The 19,952-nt window shown below is 43.8% G+C and overlaps 1 protein-coding gene across 3 annotated transcripts in view; it reads left to right on the forward strand.

The window, feature by feature from the left end:
* The first annotated feature begins 9,921 nt into the window (after positions 1–9,921).
* The window catches only part of ARHGAP31 (Rho GTPase activating protein 31), a 133,797-nt gene continuing 123,766 nt past the window's right edge, over positions 9,922–19,952 (forward strand). For all 3 annotated transcript variants that reach the window (XM_075197382.1, XM_075197384.1, XM_075197383.1), the window contains exon 1: positions 9,922–10,597. In XM_075197382.1, the coding sequence (XP_075053483.1) occupies positions 10,507–10,597 (91 nt within the window). In that variant the 5' untranslated portion in view covers positions 9,922–10,506. The remainder of the gene's footprint in view (positions 10,598–19,952) is intronic.

The following is a 19,952-nucleotide window of genomic DNA, read 5'->3' on the forward strand; positions in this document are numbered from 1 at the left end:
ATGCTGTGCTACCATCTGTTTGCACTTTGTAAATGACCCCAGTTGGTTCTGTGTCTGTCAGACCCAGAGGAACATACAGGACAGTGACACGTGCAGAGACCGCAGCTGTTTACAATCTCTTTGTGAATTCTCGAATTTGCATTCCTTTATTGTGTAGCCAAATGCCCTGCTTAGCAGGGAAATACGCAGAGTACATGAACCTGGCCCGGGCCGCTCGTAGCCTTGTGCGTTTCTATGCAAATAACCTGAAACTGAGGATTCATTTCTAGCTCATATTGTTCCAGATGTCCACAGTTATGACCCCTATGGCTATCAGGAAACACAGTGTAGAGTATAAGGGCCTGATTCAAGGCTGAAAGGAACTTGCACGTATGTTACGTATTTAAAAAGAACGCGGAACTTGAGTGTAGTTCCGCCTGTATTTAGGTCAAAGCGGATCTCAAGATACGTTTTGACTTGAATCTGGGTGTAAGTACGCTCTGCGTAAATGTTACTTGTCGTATGTACACCATACTTGCCAACTCTCCCGGAATATCCGGGAGACTCCCAAAATCGGAGTCAGTCTCCCGGACTCCTGGGAGAGAGGGCAATTCTCCCGATTCCCAGCCGGCTCTGGAAAGTAAATGGAGGGGGCGTGGCTTATTGGAGTCATGGACGCTGCATTTTGGCCCCGCCTCCTAGTTTTATTGGTCGAAACGGGTGGTGACAGCGTAGGGGGCGGGGCTAATGGCACAATTCTTCAAGCCCCCTCACACACACACCTGCCCCCCGGACCTCCCAGGAGACAAGCTGCCAATGTTGGCAACTATGATGTACACTCAGAACAGACTGCAGTATCTGCACGTGTGCAAGTACAATAAAGTTCACATCATAATTTTTTAAATACAATATATTGAGAATATAAAATAGTTATTTAAAAAGTTTTATATTAATTACATACATAAAGACGATTGCAATGCATTCTGTGCATACAATGCATTTTTATAGTATGTCTTTAACTGCATACAGTTATCCTGTGATAGACAGTCATACGGGTCAGTTGCACGTGGACATAATTTGCCTGCAATTGCGTTTATTGGCGTAATGTCTGTTTATGGACATGCACAGTACGGAACCACGCAGGATACGGTACACAAACGGATGTCCGAACAGGGATCAGAACCTTAGGGCTAGATTTACTAAACTGCTGGTTTGAAAAAGTGGAGATATTGCCTATAGCAACCAATCAGATTCTAGCTACAATTTGTACAATTTACTAAATAAATGATCACTAGAATGTTATTGGTTGCTATAGGCAACATCTCCACTTTTTCAAACCCACAGTTTAGTAAATATAAATAGATGATGATATCATCATCATCATCATCATCATTTATTTATATAGCGCCAACATATTCCGTAGCGCTTTACAATTGGGGACAAACGTAATAAACTAATAAACAAACTGGGTAAAACAGACAAAGAGGTGAGAAGGCCCTGCTCGCAAGCTTACAATCTATGGGACAATGGGAGATTGACACATGAGGTTAAGTATACATTTTGCATCTTGGCCCAGCCAGACTGCAAAGGTAGGGTGACTCATAGGCTAAATGATCCCGTCACACAACAATGTTGGTCCGGGGGTAGTTGTCTTGTGTGAAATTGTGTAACAGGCTAAAGGTAGTGAGGTTAAGATGGTGGTTGAGGAATATTATAAGCTTGTCTGAATAGGTAGGTTTTCAGAGAACGCTTGAAAGTTTGTAGACCAGAGGAGAGTCTTATTGTGCGAGGGAGAGAGTTCCATAGAGTGGGTGCAGCCCGAAAAAAGTCCTGTAACCGGGAATGGGAGGATGTAATGAGGGTGGATGAGAGACGCAGATCTTGTGCAGAACAGAGTTGCCGAGTTGGGAGATATTTTGAGACAAGAGAGGAGATGTATGTTGGTGCAGCTTTGTTGATGGCCTTGTAGGTTAGTAAAAGTATTTTATATTGGATTCGGTAGAAGACAGGCAGCCAGTGTAGAGACATACAGAGTGATTCAACAGAGGAATAGCTATTTGCAAGGAAAATCAGTCTTGCCGAAGCATGCAAAATAGATTTTAGGGGTTTGAGTCTGTTTTTGGGAAGACCAGTAAGGAGGGAATTGCAATAGTCAATGCGGGAGATGATTAGTGCATGAATTAAGGTTTTAGCAGTGTCTTGTGTGAGATATGTGCGGATTCTGGAAATGTTCTTTAGATGTATGTAACATGATTTAGATATAGAGTCAATGTGGGGAACAAAGGATAGGCGTGAATCAAGGATTACACCTAGGCAGCGAGCTTGTGGGGTGGGATTTATGGTCATGTTATCAACAGAGATAGAAATGTCAGGTATGCTCTTGTTGGCGGGTGGGAATATTATTAACTCTGTTTTAGAAAGATTAAGTTTGAGTTGACGAGAGGACATCCAAGATGAAATGGCAGAAAGACAGTCAGTTACACGGGACAACACAGATGTCGAGAGATCAGGAGAGGATAGATAGATTTGGGTATCATCCGCATAGAGATGATACTGAAAGCCAAAGGAACTTATTAGATTTCCAAGAGAAGCGGTATAGATAGAGAACAGCAGAGGACCTAGCACCGAGCCTTGTGGTACTCCAACTGATAGGGGAAGCGGAGCAGAGGTGGCTCCAGAGAAATTAACAGTGAAAGAGCGATTAGAGAGGTAAGATGAGAACCAGGATAGAACTGTGTCTTGAAGACCTAGGGATTGCAGCGTTTGTATGAGAAGAGAGTGGTCAACGGTGTCAAATGCAGCCGAGAGATCAAGGAGAATTAGGAGAGAGTAATGGCGTTCAGTCTTGATGATATACCCCTTAGTGTTCATTGCACAATGAAGAGAGGTACTTAAAGCCTGAACAAGCCCTAAAAGCATTGACGATTCTGAACAACTTTGTACAGCGCTGTGCATGCTTTGTGGCACCTTAAAAATAAAACATAATAATAATAAAAATATACAAAGTCTATATTAAAAGTAAAATAGGAGGTTAAAATAAAACACAAATGTGAACGCTTCTATAAACAGAACTCAAATAAGAAATAAAATAAAGTATCTGCATTGTCTAAGTGTTCAGTGTTCTACAGATCCCGTTCTCCATTCATTCTACTCAGCCGGTCACTCTCTCCCCGGTACTTTGCTGACTCTTACCAAGGTTAATGTCAGATATACTGTAACCAGCTGCTCTTTCCTGGAAGCGTTCTCCCCCTCTCAATATTTGCTGCTGGGATTTCACTAACGCTTTGTCATTGGTCCCCTCTCATTAAATATCCCGTATATTAAAGCTGACAGAGAACATAAAAGATTTTCATATCTTGGGTGGTCGGCACCTTCATATTTTTACTACGCTTCGTCCTCACTGGGAATAGATTTTTTTTAGTGAATTGTATATCTTGTATTATTTTTTTTATTCTGCATTTTGTGTGTTTCTTAATGAATTTTATATTATTATTTTTTTTAAAAAACAGATAGGGTCTCTTTCAGCAGGACTTTTGAATACGTAACTTTTTTTATTTGAAATTACATGATATGGGGGAAAGTGGCAAAATAGCAAATGATGCAGTTTATAGTATTCTTCCCATTGGTACATAACATGTGACACTTATAGGCAGGGACGATTCTCGGGGCACCCCGGCCAGGCTGCAGTGTGCTCAGACCGGGGGGTGAAACGCGTGAACCAATATAAAGCTAATGGTTGGCGCAGTGACATGAACCTTCACCACTGAGCTTGTACCCGTCTATGACCCTCTCAGTGCCCCTGTTATAGAGCTCAGTAACAAAGATACACATAATATTTTCACCTTTCTATTTAATGTAGTGTATGTTTTTTTTCTACTCTTTAACATGGGCAAATTCACAAGTACCGCCGCTACCCTCCTCTCGCCACCTCTGAATGCCTAGTTGTGCGTAGAACTGGCTGGCAAAGCGGCAACACTGCTCATACCGCTGGCAGTGTCGCCGGGGAGCAGAGTATGACTTCCGCACCGACATCATATCAGTAAATTGTGGTGATACATGATTTTCTATCCCTGCCATAAGCGCAGAGAGAACATCTTTGATATCACCACATAATTGTGAATAAGCCCCACTGAGACCCAGAAGAGTCCGGGAAGACTGTATTCCTATGATCTCACAGAAGCTGACGTGACGGCTGACTAAAACATGAATTATGCCACTGTGATGTCACACTCTGCCTTCCCCTAGGGCAGGGGTAGGCAACCTTAAACACTCAAAGAGCCATTTGGATCTGTTTTCCGGAAAGAAAAAAAATCTCGGGAGCCACAAAACCCTTATTATGTAGCCCCCTCTTATAGGTCCCATTTTTAATTATGCAGCCCCCTCTTATAGGTCCCATTTTTATTATGCAGCCCTCTCTTATAGGTCCCATTTTTAATTATGCAGCCCCCTCTTATAGGTCCAATTTTTATTATGCAGCCCCCTCTTATAGGTCCCATTTTTATTATGCAGCCCCCTCTTATAGGTCCCATTTTTATTATGCAGCCCCCTCTTATAGGTCCCATTTTTATTATGCAGCCCCCTCTTATAGGTCCCATTTTTATTATGTAGCCCCCTCTTTTAGGTCCCATTTTTATTATGCAGCCCCCTCTTTTAGGTCCCATTTTTATTATGCAGCCCCCTCTTATAGGTCCCATTTTTATTATGTAGCCCCCTCTTTTAGGTCCCATTTTTATTATGCAGCCCCCTCTTTTAGTTCCCATTTTTATTATGCAGCCCCCTCTTATAGGTCCCATTTTTAATTATGCAGCCCCCTCTTATAGGTCCCATTTTTATTATGCAGCCCCCTCTTATAGGTCCCATTTTTATTATGCAGCCCCCTCTTTTAGGTCCCATTTTTATTATGCAGCCCCCTCTTATAGGTCCCATTTTTATTATGTAGCCCCCTCTTTTAGGTCCCTTTTTTAATTATGCAGCCCCCTCTTATAGGTCCCATTTTTAATTATGCAGCCCCCTCTTATAGGTCCCATTTTTATTATGCAGCCCCCTCTTTTAGGTCCCATTTTTATTATGCAGCCCCCTCTTATAGGTCCCATTTTTATTATGTAGCCCCCTCTTTTAGGTCCCTTTTTTATTATGCAGCCCCCTCTTTTAGGTCCCTTTTTTATTATGCAGCCCCCTCTTTTAGGTCCCATTTTTATTATGCAGCCCCCTCTTATAGGTCCCATTTTTATTATGCAGCCCCCTCTTATAGGTCCCATTTTTATTATGTAGCCCCCTCTTTTAGGTCCCATTTTTATTATGCAGCCCCCTCTTTTAGGTCCCATTTTTATTATGCAGCCCCCTCTTATAGGTCCCATTTTTATTATGTAGCCCCCTCTTTTAGGTCCCTTTTTTATTATGCAGCCCCCTCTTATAGGTCCCATTTTTAATTATGCAGCCCCCTCTTATAGGTCCCATTTTTAATTATGCAGCCCCCTCTTATAGGTCCCATTTTTAATTATGCAGCCCCCTCTTATAGGTCCCATTTTTAATTATGCAGCCCCCTCTTATAGGTCCCATTTATAATTATGCAGCCCCCTCTTATAGGTCCCATTTTTATTATGCAGCCCCCTCTTATAGGTCCCATTTTTATTATGCAGCCCCCTCTTATAGGTCCCATTTTTATTATGCAGCCCCCTCTTATAGGTCCCATTTTTATTATGTAGCCCCCTCTTTTAGGTCCCATTTTTATTATGCAGCCCCCTCTTTTAGGTCCCATTTTTATTATGCAGCCCCCTCTTATAGGTCCCATTTTTATTATGCAGCCCCCTCTTATAGGTCCCATTTTTATTATGTAGCCCCCTCTTTTAGGTCCCATTTTTATTATGCAGCCCCCTCTTTTAGGTCCCATTTTTATTATGCAGCCCCCTCTTATAGGTCCCATTTTTAATTATGCAGCCCCCTCTTATAGGTCCCATTTTTATTATGCAGCCCCCTCTTATAGGTCCCATTTTTATTATGTAGCCCCCTCTTTTAGGTCCCATTTTTATTATGCAGCCCCCTCTTATAGGTCCCATTTTTAATTATGCAGCCCCCTCTTATAGGTCCCATTTTTATTATGCAGCCCCCTCTTTTAGGTCCCATTTTTATTATGCAGCCCCCTCTTATAGGTCCCATTTTTATTATGTAGCCCCCTCTTTTAGGTCCCTTTTTTATTATGCAGCCCCCTCTTTTAGGTCCTTTTTTTATTATGCAGCCCCCTCTTTTAGGTCCCTTTTTTATTATGCAGCCCCCTCTTTTAGGTCCCATTTTTATTATGCAGCCCCCTCTTATAGGTCCCATTTTTATTATGCAGCCCCCTCTTATAGGTCCCATTTTTATTATGTAGCCCCCTCTTTTAGGTCCCATTTTTATTATGCAGCCCCCTCTTTTAGGTCCCATTTTTATTATGCAGCCCCCTCTTATAGGTCCCATTTTTATTATGTAGCCCCCTCTTTTAGGTCCCTTTTTTATTATGCAGCCCCCTCTTATAGGTCCCATTTTTAATTATGCAGCCCCCTCTTATAGGTCCCATTTTTAATTATGCAGCCCCCTCTTACAGGTCCCATTTATAATTATGCAGCCACCTCTTGTAGGTCCCATTTTTATTATGCAGCCCCCTCTTATAGGTCCCATTTTTATTATGCAGCCCCCTCTTGTAGATCCTATTTTTTTATCATGCAGTCCCCAAGAAAATATTTTTTTTATTTACTATTTACTTACAAGTGGTGTCCCGGTCCTGGATCTTCTCTACTCTGCTCCTCTTTGGCGCACTTTCTGTCAACTGAATGACGCTGACGCGACCTTAGGGTCACGTCAGCGTTATTCAGCCAGCAGGGAGCTGCGGTGGGGGAGGAGCACTCTCTCCTCTGCCGGCTCCCTGCTGAGAGGCGCTCTGTCACCCCTTTTGCCACTGACACCCGGACTCCCGAGCCGCAGCAGATGGCTGAAAGAGCCGCGGGTTGCTGACACCCGCCCCAGTGTAACTGCCGTAAGGCTGGGTACACACTACAGAATATTTCTCCTGATGCGATATTGTTAATGATTTTTACCAACGACTGGAAAAAAAAAGTCCCGATCAGCATGTCGATTCCTGTGTACACACTATACACGTTTTACATGATTTACCATCAGATCTGTGATCTTTATCTGTCATAACCATCAGCTGGAAAGATGGTGACTCTGCACACTTCATAGAGATCTATGGACACTGCCGGTCCGGAGCGCATACACACTGCAGGATTGGAATGACATTGTTCCATCGTTAAACGAGAGGTTTAGTCCGGTTTAAAAATCAAATCAAACAATTCGATGATCTTTAGAATGATAATGGTTCATAGTTGGAGCTATGAACGATTCGGGCCAAACGGTCGTTTATCGTGTGATTGGTCCGATAATTGGCTGAAAGATCTGTAGTGTGTACCCAGCCTTTCATTCGCCACTGGGAGGTAATAATAAGGTTATTTGGGTGCAACAGCTCAGGAACAAGGGCAGTAAAGGGGCATTTGTCAATCAAACTCCGAAGTGTAACCTTGACAAGAGATAACTTCAGTTTGGGGTGAAAAGATTCTTGGTTATTTCAATGAACTTTTTTTCTTGTCATTTCTATTAATACACTAGGGGGCAGGGGCTGGGGGACATCTTCCACCTGGCGGTACCATACTGGGCTACCTTTGAGCTGGGTCACTGGACCACCTGCATTTTTTCCCCATGAATGTGTTCCTAACAGGCTGCTGAGTCTCTCCCCCAAGGCTAACATTTACCAGCCAGTCCCTGCTTGGGGGACGATTGAATTTGACACCATAAGTGGATCTTTGACCACAAGCACCAGCATGCCTATCCAGTCAATGGCTGCCAGTGCATGCTGGGACATGTAGTTCCACAATAGCTGTACTAACGGTATAATGGCCTGGGGTCCCTAAGAGCTCTGCCTGTTATAAGAAACAGTAAACAAATCAAAAAACACAGACACCTATTTTAAAATAAACTTTAAATAAACACACAACCAAAAAAAACCATTGTTCCCCACTTTTCTTTCTTTTTCACATTGCATTTTAAAAGAAAGAAGAATTTCCCATTGGACTACGGTAAACGTTGTGTTGCTTTGAGTGATTGGTGCATACAAGACAATAGAACTACTCTTTATAATATATATTTCACACCATCTAATCGCCGTGTATGCAGCCTAAATATAGCAATTTTAACATGCATATCACATGGAGACACAACAAGAATGAGAACTGGGCGGCACAGCGGCTTAGTAGTTAGCACTTCTGCCTCCCAGCACTGGGGTCATGAGTTCAATTCCCAACCATGGCCTGATCTGTGTGGAGTTTGTATGTTCTCCCCATGTTTGCGTGGGTTTCCTCCGGGTGCTCTGGTTTCCTCCCACACTCCAAAAACATACTGGTAGGTTAATTGGCTGCTATCAAAATTGACCCTAGTCTCTCCCTCTCTGTCTGTCTGTGTCTATATTAGGAAATTTAGACTGGAAGCTCCAATGGGGCAGGGACGGAGGTGAGTGAGTTCTCAGTACAGCTCTGCGGAATTAGTGGCGTTATATAAATAAATGATGATGATGATGATGATGAACTGTGCTCTTTTTATAGACAATCAAGCATGCACATAGCTTGTGGAGTCCATGGCTTGTGGTCTGCCTGGGGGCCAGGGGAGATTTAATCCACCACCAATATCAACCTAATTACATTGAAAAGAAGGAGACTCCAGAATTTAGGTCTTGCTGACAAGCTTACAATCTGTAAAAAAAAACAGGAGATTGATACAAAAGGGAATTGATTCAGATTAGATATTAGTTCAGCCACATTGCAAATGGAAAATGTTATTAGTGGGCTATATAATCCAGGCACACAGCCTTCTTGGTTTGTGGACAGTAGATTAAGTATGGAAGGAGAATAAAAGTAAGTTTGAGTGAATTGTGTAGAGGGGAATAATCAGGCATAATATTTGAGGGGGGGGGGGTTGGTTAAGAAGCTGGTTTTGGAATTAGAAACTGACAAGGTGAATTTACAGCAAACACTGAAAGGTGTGGAGACCGGGTTAAAGTCTTGGTGTACCAAGGACCGGTGTTCTGCAGAGAGGGTGCAGCCCAAAAAAACAGTCCTGTAACCGGGAATGGGTGTAAAGTGTGTGGATGAGACACAAAACTGAAAGTCGATGTGGGAGATATTTTGAGACAAGAGAGGAGATGTATGTTGGTGCAGTTTTGTTGAACGCCTTGTATGTCAGTAAAATAATTTTATATTGGATTCTGTAAGGTACAGGCAGCCAATGTAGGGACTGGCAGAGCGCAGCAGAAGTGGAAGAAGGTTTTGCCGCTGCATTTAATAGATTGTAGGGGTGACCGCTTAGTGTGATGTCATCAAACAGCGCTACCGATTCAGAAAGTGCGCAATAACGGCTAAACAAGCTGCGCTGGTGCGTCCACGGTGGGAGAAAATAAAAAAACACATGACCCCACTTGCTGCTTCTCCTATTATTTTCATCTCTTCTCAGCACAAATGCATACTGTATTATTTTTTGTTAGATTAAACCTGGCCCACAGAGCTTACACTCTAAATGACATTTTATGAACTCTATAACAATATTAAAGTGCCAGCTGTACAATAATTAGGTAATCTGTAACAATTAACCATAAGTGTCATTCAGAAGATGCCATGATGAAAGAGCAGCTGTCTGTGCCACTCCTCCAGATTAGGGATGGCCTGGCCAGTACTCTGTGGAGGCTGAGAGGAAGTTACTGTAGTTGGAAGAAGCCGGAGAGCAGATTATCTTCAGTACAGTCCCGTTATCTGCTGCATGTCAGGACTCCTCTCCCTCCCTCCCCCCTGTCATACCACCACATCCCCCCACCCCTCACATACACTGCCAAAAAAACAAGCTCGCCCCCCCCCCCCTCCTCTCCTTCCTCATTTCCTTAACAGCATTTCCTGAGCTGGATAACCCAGTGATTTGTAAGAAAAGGAGGAAGGAGGAAAAAAATACAGATAGGTGAAAAAAGTCATTTGCAGACTTTGAAACTGGCCATGGTGCATCTTTAAAGTGCAAGCTCCTGTGGCTCCCGCTGGACTGGAGGAGGGATTCAGAGTGCCTGGTCTGGGACACTCCTGCTTTGTAGAGCTCTTTGGCATTGCCTAGGTGGCACCGTTGGCTTGAGGCTGTGCCCTTCCCTGCAGATCCAGATGCCAACCTGCCCCCACCCTCCTGCCAGCAGCCTCTGCCCGTCTCCCAGGATGTGATCCCCTCCCTGTCTATCCAAGTCTCCCTTCTCATTCTCAGATCATCCAGCCTCTGTCCCCACCCCAGGGTGACAGCTGATCTGCTGTCCGGAGCTGCTTGGTTTTTCATGGAGTGACTTGGAGCTGCTGGGACACAAATGCTGGCTGGCTGAGCGCAGGCTGGGACCTTTGTTCCCCCCCTAATTTCTTTAATCTATAGATATTTGCTTTATTTCTACTGGGAGGGGAGGGGGGCTCCTCTCTGGACCAACTCATGAAGAACAAGGGAGCTAAATCGAAGTTGAAGAGGAAAGGAGCCTTTGGATGTGATCTGACTGAGTTCCTGGAGTCCACTGGGCAAGATGGTAAGTCCGTTTCTCCATTACGCACGGCTGCTGCGCTAGCGCAGTGAAGGCGCAACCATTGACAGCGTCAGCTGCACAGTCAGAGGGTTAGGAAATAACTATCATCTCTGTCAGAGAACTGCACAGGATATGATTAGTGTCTGGGAGCAATTCAATTCAGATGATGCAACTCTTATTAGTAAGCATTGGTTTCTGAAAAGTTGTCATGGATTGGGAGCAATTGCCTCCCTCTCTCCCAGCTGGGTAGGGGTTAATTCCCTGTACATTGATCTGTCTATTCCTGTGCAGGGAACATCTGAATCGAATTAGCTGCACAAGTATGTAAAAGAAAAAAAAAATACTGCTTCTAAGGTATCCTTAGGACATTAACTCCTTCTGTGCTGGGAAAGGTCCTCAGAGCACTCAGCAAGGCACTATAGGGCTTTCACAGTGGTCTCCCTGGCAGGGAATTGGTTAACTGCAGTTGTTAAAGATCTGTAGGAGAGATAAGAGAAAAAGGTGCTGGAATTAAACCATGCACTGCTAGGAGCTCTGCCTTGTATACATACATTGTGACTCTAATATAGTAAGGACATAAAAAGTGTGCTGGTCAATCACTTATATCAGACAGCTTGCACTTAAAGCGGACATGTCACCTACACATTATCATCATCACCATTTATTTATATAGCGCCACTATTTCCGCAGCGCTGTACAGTGAGCTCACTCACATCAGTCCCTGCCCCATTGGGGCTTACAGTCTAAATTCCCTAACACACACAGACACACAGACTAGGGTCAATTTGTTAGCAGCCAATTAACCTACCAGTATGTTGGGTTTTTTTTGGAGTGTGGAACAAATATTTATAAATATGCAGCCCATCAATTCATTTGGAATGAGGAATGAGGCACAGAGTGCCTCACAACTGGTGAATTGTGACCCTCGTTTGAGGCCACAATATGGCCGCCTACGCTCTGTATTTGACAGGTCCGCTGTAAGACGGTGCTGCGTGTCTCTGGTAAAAGAAGGGTCAGTAGGAATATTGGGAATTTCTTGTATTTTTTTCCCCCAGAAGATTCACTCTCACATCATTTAAAAATGAAATATTGTGCAAAAAAAAAAAAGTAACTGACATTAGCTCATTGAAGTTGCTCCTTGTTTCATGCTGTCTGGTGCTGTGAGCAAACTACAGAGTGATCTAATTATGTGTTTAACACACAGTATTTTGTATTTTGTTTCAGCGCCTTTTGATTGTAGTTTTAGCAGATGCTTGAAATTTAAACTTTTTTTTCCCCTTAAAGTGTTGTCTAATGGATCATTGGCTAAATGGTTACAAAGATCCAAAGTAATGATGGTCCTTATTGATCACGTTGGGGACACGTCTGCTCGCCCCCTGGTTCTCTCCCCTTACGGCCTGTATTTTGAGATTGCAGATAACAGTGATTACAGGCCTGGTAATTGTATGTGATTGGTAATTGTAGAGTGTGTGTGATATATACGTGGCCGCTGCAGAGCTACAACTCAGTATATGTGAGGTAAAACAAGCACAGTATATGTTTATAAGCACTTTGCAGAACAATAGCTTCTCAGGCATTTGAAGTAGCCCGACAGTCCATGTTTTCAGGATTTCCTTACTAATACTCAGGTGTTTTTCAGTCATGGTTAGTGATTTTCAGCATTTTATTTTCAGACTATAGAAACTAGGTAACCTAAAATAGCCAATTTGTGGTCAATTTAAAGCCAACTACTTATTTTAATTAATGTTGAGCCCCAAACTAAGTAAAGCTTAGGAATCGCATAGCTCGTCAGGTGCTGTGGAACTATAACTCCTATTATCCTCTCTGTAGCTGGCAATGCATGCTGGGAGTTGTTTCCACAACACCTGACGAACTATCACAACGAGCCAGGATCTTGGACGGTGCAAGGTCACCGTTATTGGCTTTGATTGGCTCACATGAGGCCGGGGTAGAATGAAAGCGTACCTGTCGCCTAGTCACACGGTGCAGACAGCCATTTTGTGGGCGGGACCAATATTCATGAGAATGGAGCCTATCAGTGACGTCACGGAGGCACTCTGTGTCTCTACCTCAACATTTTCTGTTACCTGGGATACAGTACAGTACTAATAATATCAATTACTAAAAGAGCCTAAATGAACACGCAGGAGTACTGTCTCTCTCTATGGTTGCACCTGTCAGTATTGGCCATGCTGATTGGCTGCGTATTATACATTAGCTGTAAGCTCCTGCGTTACGTTCTCTGATGGAAACACGTTTAAGGGTACATAAAAAAGTGCATTGCAAAATAATTCTCTGGCAGTGTCCCCATACCTATAATGTAAGATCAGAAACCAGTACAACATAAACAAAATGGCGCTTACCCTATGCCAGGCGTTCTTCGCAGGCCACGTATAACCGTCAGTCCAGATGTGAGGCGTATCGACCACCAATTGTCAACTGCTATTTCTTCCACCACATTTATGTGCAACCTTGGTTTTGAAAATATAATTGTCCCCATTCTATTAATGATCATATTTCACAGTCCAGGCTTTTTGCTGGGACTTGTAGTTCAACTACAGCCAGGGCATAAAATATTTATTTGCGTTTTGTTACAGATATTCCTAAAACTGCCTATTGCTTCTTCGTTACACCAGGCTTGTAGACCACTAAGATACCCTTGAATCTAATACAAAGAGACATCTTATGGCCTTACAAATGTGTATGTCTTCCTATACCGTTAGAGGGTGTATATTTTATGTAACGGCGTTACCATACTACAAGCTATTGTTATCTGTTATCAGCCGGTTGCTATAGTCCCCTTCAGTGGCCTTTCTGACAGGAAGTCTGATGTGTACAGGAGAAATGCTTCTTACCACGATCAAAGCCTTATCTGAAATATCTTTGCTTCCTGTAGCTCCAGGAACCTATAAGACGGGGACACACGGGCCTATCCTGCCATGTGGCCCAGGCGATCTGTGCGCTATTTTGTCTTTACGGCTCAGGAAAGCCACAATACATTTCAGTGGACCGACCGGATTTACCGATATGTCCGATAATGATCCGATAGATTTTGATTGAATTATTAGCAGGCTTGCACGTATTTTGGGGAGTCAGGCTGCGATTTGGGCCCGGTTTCCTGATAGCTCTCATTATCGCAGCTTGTGTATTGAGCTCTACATATATACTGTATTGGTGAATGTTATTGGTAGCACTTTTTTTTTGCATGCGTTTTAGATTTGTAATAATCCTTCATCATCATCATCACCATCACTCACATCAGTCACTGCCCCATTGGAGCTTACAGTCTAAGGGGCACATTTATCATTAATCGGCAAAAGTGAGAAATAGTTATCAATCCTTATCACAAGAATAAGGATTGAACTATTTCTCAAATTTATTAAAAAGGGAACACAGATACAGCAGTTCCGAAAAACTGCTGTTTCTGTGATAGAAATAATCACACTTACCCCCCTCTTCGGATGCGTTGTCTCGGGATCTCCTCTTCATTCCTCTTCTTCCTTCAATTGCGCATGTGCACTGCACATGCGCACAAAGTCCCCACTCTGTCTCTGCAACGATAGTTGCAGAGAGAGCGCGCTGAGTGACAGGGAGGGATCATGTGATCCCTCCACACATGCGCTGTCTAGCTCTGCTCTTCGGAGCAGAGCTGACAGCAGTCGATTTCTTTAATTCTGATAATGTACGCCAACTTCAGCTGGCGTACATTATCAAGACAAGTTCCCGAAAAAAAATAATTTTCGGGACTTGTTAGATTGCAGCCAGGAGCAGTCACCATTCTGTTGAATGGTGACTGCTCGCAAAAACGATCAGGAGTGCAAAGCAGCAGATATCCATGATATCTGCTGCGATGCACCTTTAATAAATTTGCGGAGGGCACATCAGGACTTTAATTCCACGGTAAGTGCACTACTGTGATTTGTTAAATATGCCCCTATATTCCCTAACACACACACACACACACACACACAGACAGAGAGACAGAGACTAGGGTCAATTTTGACAGCAGCCAGTTAACCTACCAGTATGTTTTTGGAGTGTGGGAGGAAACCGGAGCACCCGGAGGAAACCCATGCAAACACGGGGAGAACATACAAACTCCACACAGATCAGGCCATGGTCGGGAATTGAACTCATGACCCCAGTGCTGTAAGGCAGAAGTGCTAACCACTGAGCCACCGTGCTGATCCACTCCTTAAATATCTTTTTCCTGATGAAAACTTTAGGGCTCACTCTGCGACCAAACATGAAACATTAGGGCTCACCCACGGATTACAATTGAACACTGAAAGAAATCCACTCTGTTCAATATAACGCCGCTGATTTGCGTTATTTAGTGTAATTTCTATCTATGCATCTAGTCCAAACGCAGGGAAATGTATATAGTCTTTACTGTAATACGTCATTTCTTTGCTATTGGTGTGGTCTTTATAGACCGATCAGCTGGATATTTCAACGGATGATGACATCATTAAGCGCCATCTACTAACATCAATCTCTCGCACTGTTGGGTGATTTCATGACAAGCCAGAGACAGCGTTATAGATCCACAATTAGTTTACAGCCTCGTTATTTGTTGTGCACGTATCTATAATTTATTTATACAGCACTTAATAGATTTTCTTTTCCTGGGTTATTTTGGAATTTACTTCTCTGGGACAAGCTCCTTGATATATTTTTAATGTATATACGATAATCTAAAAGAGATCCAATTTCTGCTTCTCTTTAATATTATATTTTATGATGTTGTTCCAAGATGATGCATAGATTCTAATCTGTAGGCTTGGACGGAAACTCTGGCCTTAGCCAGAAGAGCTGGTTGCTTGGCTCACAAATGTAAGTCAAAATGGCCAGGTCAGCTTCCCGGCCTTGCTTTTAATTAATTAGTCATGACATGGAGGGAGCAGGGCACGGCGTCTATATATATATAGATAAAATCGTGATATGATGTGTCAACCGCTCTGCTTTGTATATCATATACTTGCCAACTCTCCCAGAATGTCCGGGAGACTCCCGAAATGCGGGTTGGTCTCACGGACTCCCGGAAGAGCTGGCAAATCTCCTGCATCCCGCAATTGCGGGGCTAAAATGACGCAATTCGCGATGAATCGCGTCATTTTTGCCCTGCCCCTGCGTCAAAACGGCATATTTGACGCGGGGGGGCCAAAAAGACACGATTCACCGTGGCCCGGCCCCTCCCGATCTCTAGACACGCCCCTCTCCTGGATACAACTTGCCAAAGGTAGGCAAGTATGGTATATCATGGCTGCTTATTAGTCCCAGACCAGCATAATGCAATAAATGTGAGATTTATTTTAGTGCTCCTATCCAATCGGCTTCCTCTAATTCTGGGGACACACCCCTTATTCTGTACCTGAGGAAGAGGCATCTCCCCCGAAACATGTTATACCACACTTGTTTAGTCCCAAACCGAGTGCGGCAAACTATCTGTACAGTCTAATCTACCTATCAGACATAAGCAACACGGTCAAAACCGTTCAGAAAAATTTTGGTAAAATTTTCCCTCCCACCAATTCTACAACAAGCCACTCAGCAGATTGAATGAATCATTGTCCCCTCTCCATCTCTGTTCATAGACTATGAATTCCATGAAATATGAATTTCCCAAAATAAAGTGCAGGGCGTTGAAGCAAAAGCAGAACTCAAAGATTTTATGGTGGAAACTTCGCACCTCCGCGCTGTCACAGCCAACGAAACAAGTTCTTTGGTGATTACAAAAACAAACAAACAGTAAAGTTTTATGTGAGTATTAGGTACAAAGGGCTTGAGCAACCCCGTCATCTCCCGGCTGGATCAGAACTGCAAGACATGCTGGTACTTGTAGTTCTTCAACACTTTTTTTAACCACTGAAGACTCAAGAGCAGACAGACGGCTTTCTGTGTGTTAGGGAATTTAGACTGTAAGCTCCAATGGGGGCAGGGACTGATGTGAGTGAGTTCTCTGTACAGCGCTGCGGAATTAGTGGCGCTATATAAATAAATGATGGTCATGATGACGATGACAGTCCTCAGCCAGGACTTGGCAGTTGTAGTTTTAGAGGAGCCAGAGCCGGTTGGCCGCCCATCGATTGCTTGTAATGCCCATTAATCTGTCATTAGATTGTCTGATTCTTCACCTGCAGAGAACCGGTAGCCAGATTATCACACAGAAAGCTGTGTCCGAGAATCAAGAGCTTTGACTCCTAACCTGACGTTGTTGGTGACAGGATTGTCCTCCAATAAGAGGAGGAATTTGGGGTAATGACTCCCACATGGTGGAGGAAAGCAGCGGCAGAGAAGGATTTCAGTGGATCCATCTGTTCCCCACCTGCCCCTCCCCGGGTGCCAGAAATCTCCGCTCACCCTCTGCATCATCGCAAGGAGAGAGAGGGGTCTGTTCTGAAGCCTCTCACAGGGTCTCTGATCAGCAGCCAAAGCTAATTCATGTTTGTGCCTTTACCACTTGCTTCATTTCCTTCACATATCTTTGTAGACAAATGGACCTAGAAACACGTGTGTGCTGGTACAGGGGGAGCTCATTCATGGCTGCTGCCCGCCGGTGTCATTCATCTCCCAAGTTTACCATGTGGGCTCGTTTCCTGGCCGTAAAACCCTGTAACTTACACTCAGCGTCCAACAAGCTGTAAGTGGGAATTGCAAAAATTAAAATAGGATATGTACTATTTGGGGCAAGTTTATAGTGTTCTATAAATGTTTTTCTCCAGGGTAGGTGAATGCTGTCGTGTACAGCCACTATGTTACAGTCAGCTTATCATCATCACCATTTATTTATATAGCGCCACTAATTCTGCAGCGCTGTACAGAGAACTCACTCACATCAGTCCCTGCCCCATTGGAGCTTACAGTCTAAATTCCCTAATATAGACACACACACACACACACACACACACACACACACACACACACACACACACACACACACACACACACAGACTAGGATCAATTTGTTACTAACCAATTAACCTACTAGTATGTTTTTGGAGTGTGGGAGGAAACCGGAGCACCCGGAGGAAACCCACGCAAACACGGGGAGAACATACAAACTCCACACACATAAGGCCTTGGTCGGGAATTGAACTGAACAGGGTTTTCCACCTTCCAACAACTTTTTTCTCTCTCCATGATTCATGTCATAAACCCGCACCCCACCCACCACTCACACTTTGCAACTTGGTAGACTAGGCGTCTATGATGTAAAGGTCAGCATGAAATAGATGAAAGCTACAAAAATGTAGGCAGTTAAAGTTGTAGTAAGGTATGTACAAGCTAATACAGTAAAGTCATCTGAAGGTTGCATAACTGGTATATTTAATGGCATGCAGTGTCAGGAAGTGCAGGGTGCCTGGGGTCATAGCTGACTGTTCTCTGAATGTCCTGGAGAATTGCAAATTAGGAGGAGACCTTCCGGGCACTTGAAAGAGCAGCTCGTTCTCCAACCAGGATTCATACAAGGTGGGCGGGATCAAACTACAATAATGCAAATAACATCATCAAGCTCCACCCACTTCTGCGATCACTGAGGTCCTTAATTTGAATTTAGGAGCAAATAAAAAAAAAAAGAGCAAACTTGCACCTTGGCAAAACCATATGTCATACCTCCCAACTGTCCCGGGATTGGTCGGACATCCCGATTCACGGCCCATAACAGGGTGGGGATTAACAGAAAGTGGGCAGAGTTTTACCGTATTTTGATCATGCGTGGGAGGCGTTTGGGTTTATTGGGGGCGGGGCTTTTTTTATCCTGCTTTCGGAATTCTAAATGTTGGGAGGTGTGATTATTGCAGTGCAGAGGGGAAAAATGTAAAATGTGAGGACAGATTTAGAGTTGGGAGAGGGCTCAACTCTATATCATACTTGTCAACATTGGCAAGTAAGTTTTCCGGGAAGCAGATGAGTGTGTGGGGGCGGGGCTCGAAGAATTGTGTCATTAGCCCCTCCCCCAAACTTTCGGCACTAAAAACATGGGGCGGGGCCACGGTGATGTATGCATGATGTCACTAAGCCCCACCCCCTCTGTTTAATTTAACAGAACTAGGATCCGGGAGGTTGCCCTACTCTCCCAGGAGTCCGGGAGGGCTCCCAGAAATGTGTGCGTCTCCTGGACATTCCGGGAGAGCAGGACAACTATGATCTATATTGTAAAAATAAAGCTGTCCAGTATCTGTGCTACATGGACTATCAGCCAGTGTGTTCCCTGCATGCAAAAATAAATGTGTTTGGTGCACTATTATAGTCATGGAATGAGTATATGAATTCTAGGAAAGAGGTTGCACATTGTTTATTCACACAGAAACTCCTATACAAACCTGTTTTACATACGTCTATGCACTATTCTAAATATACCTTGTATGGACAAGAGATAACCCTAGGACACGACTGTTTATACATGATTTACTGCACCACCTGGCATCATATGCAATCTGATTTAAAGCACACAATATTTGTATTTATGTACAGAGTCCAGGTCCGTTTTCAGAGATGTGATTGGCTTCTCAGGAGCTGAACGGGAATTAGGAGGAATGTGGTGCTGATTCTGAGCAAGTAGCAGAAATTAGTTATTTCTAACCTATCTACTGGTGAGCTGGGCGTTTTGAATGGCCTCTCCTCCTCTGAATCTGTATCTAAACATGAGCGAGGGGCAGCTGTCTGCTTACCTTCCACGCTCCTGGCTTCTGAGGTATCTGAAATCCTCTGCACCGCAGTCAGTCATGGCTGACAGACGCTGCGTTTCTAAAAATGAAACTCCCCCGCGGCATTCTTCCGTCAGGGGCTTCTGGGTAGAACGTTGGGACCTGCTGCAGATGGATGATATATAGGTTCTGGTGTTTGTCTGTCATGGTGCACCACACGCTTCATGTCAAAAATACAGACGCCCTTTGGACTGACAAGGATCAGTTCAGCTGGATATGACGTCTACACCCCCCTCCCCCCCCTCCCAAAACTTCTGTTACCATTACGATAGAACTTGGCAGGTTACTCATATAAGATTAGCTGCAGTCAAAAATAAAATGTTCTTACTGACAAGCGATCGCTTGACATCTGTTTTGACTTTGACGGCAGCGCTCATGAGCAGTAGCGCATTAATCCCAATATTGGAGAAATCAGGATAATGTACGCACGAGACCCTGCCTCCCCCTTTCAAAACACCGTTACAGCCCTGCGCCATACAGCATTGGGGAACGGGACGCACCTCACAACTTTCCCACGGCTGGGCAAAGCTGTCCAGGGACAGAGCCGCCAAATCGCCACTATCCCACCTAAAACAAGACCGTTGGGAAGTACGGAAACGCTCAGTAAGATATTTTGGCGTTCTTTGGAAGAGCTTTTTAAGTACATA

This window comes from Mixophyes fleayi, chromosome 2 (genome assembly GCF_038048845.1).
Source record: "Mixophyes fleayi isolate aMixFle1 chromosome 2, aMixFle1.hap1, whole genome shotgun sequence".
Classification (NCBI taxonomy): domain Eukaryota; kingdom Metazoa; phylum Chordata; class Amphibia; order Anura; family Limnodynastidae; genus Mixophyes; species Mixophyes fleayi.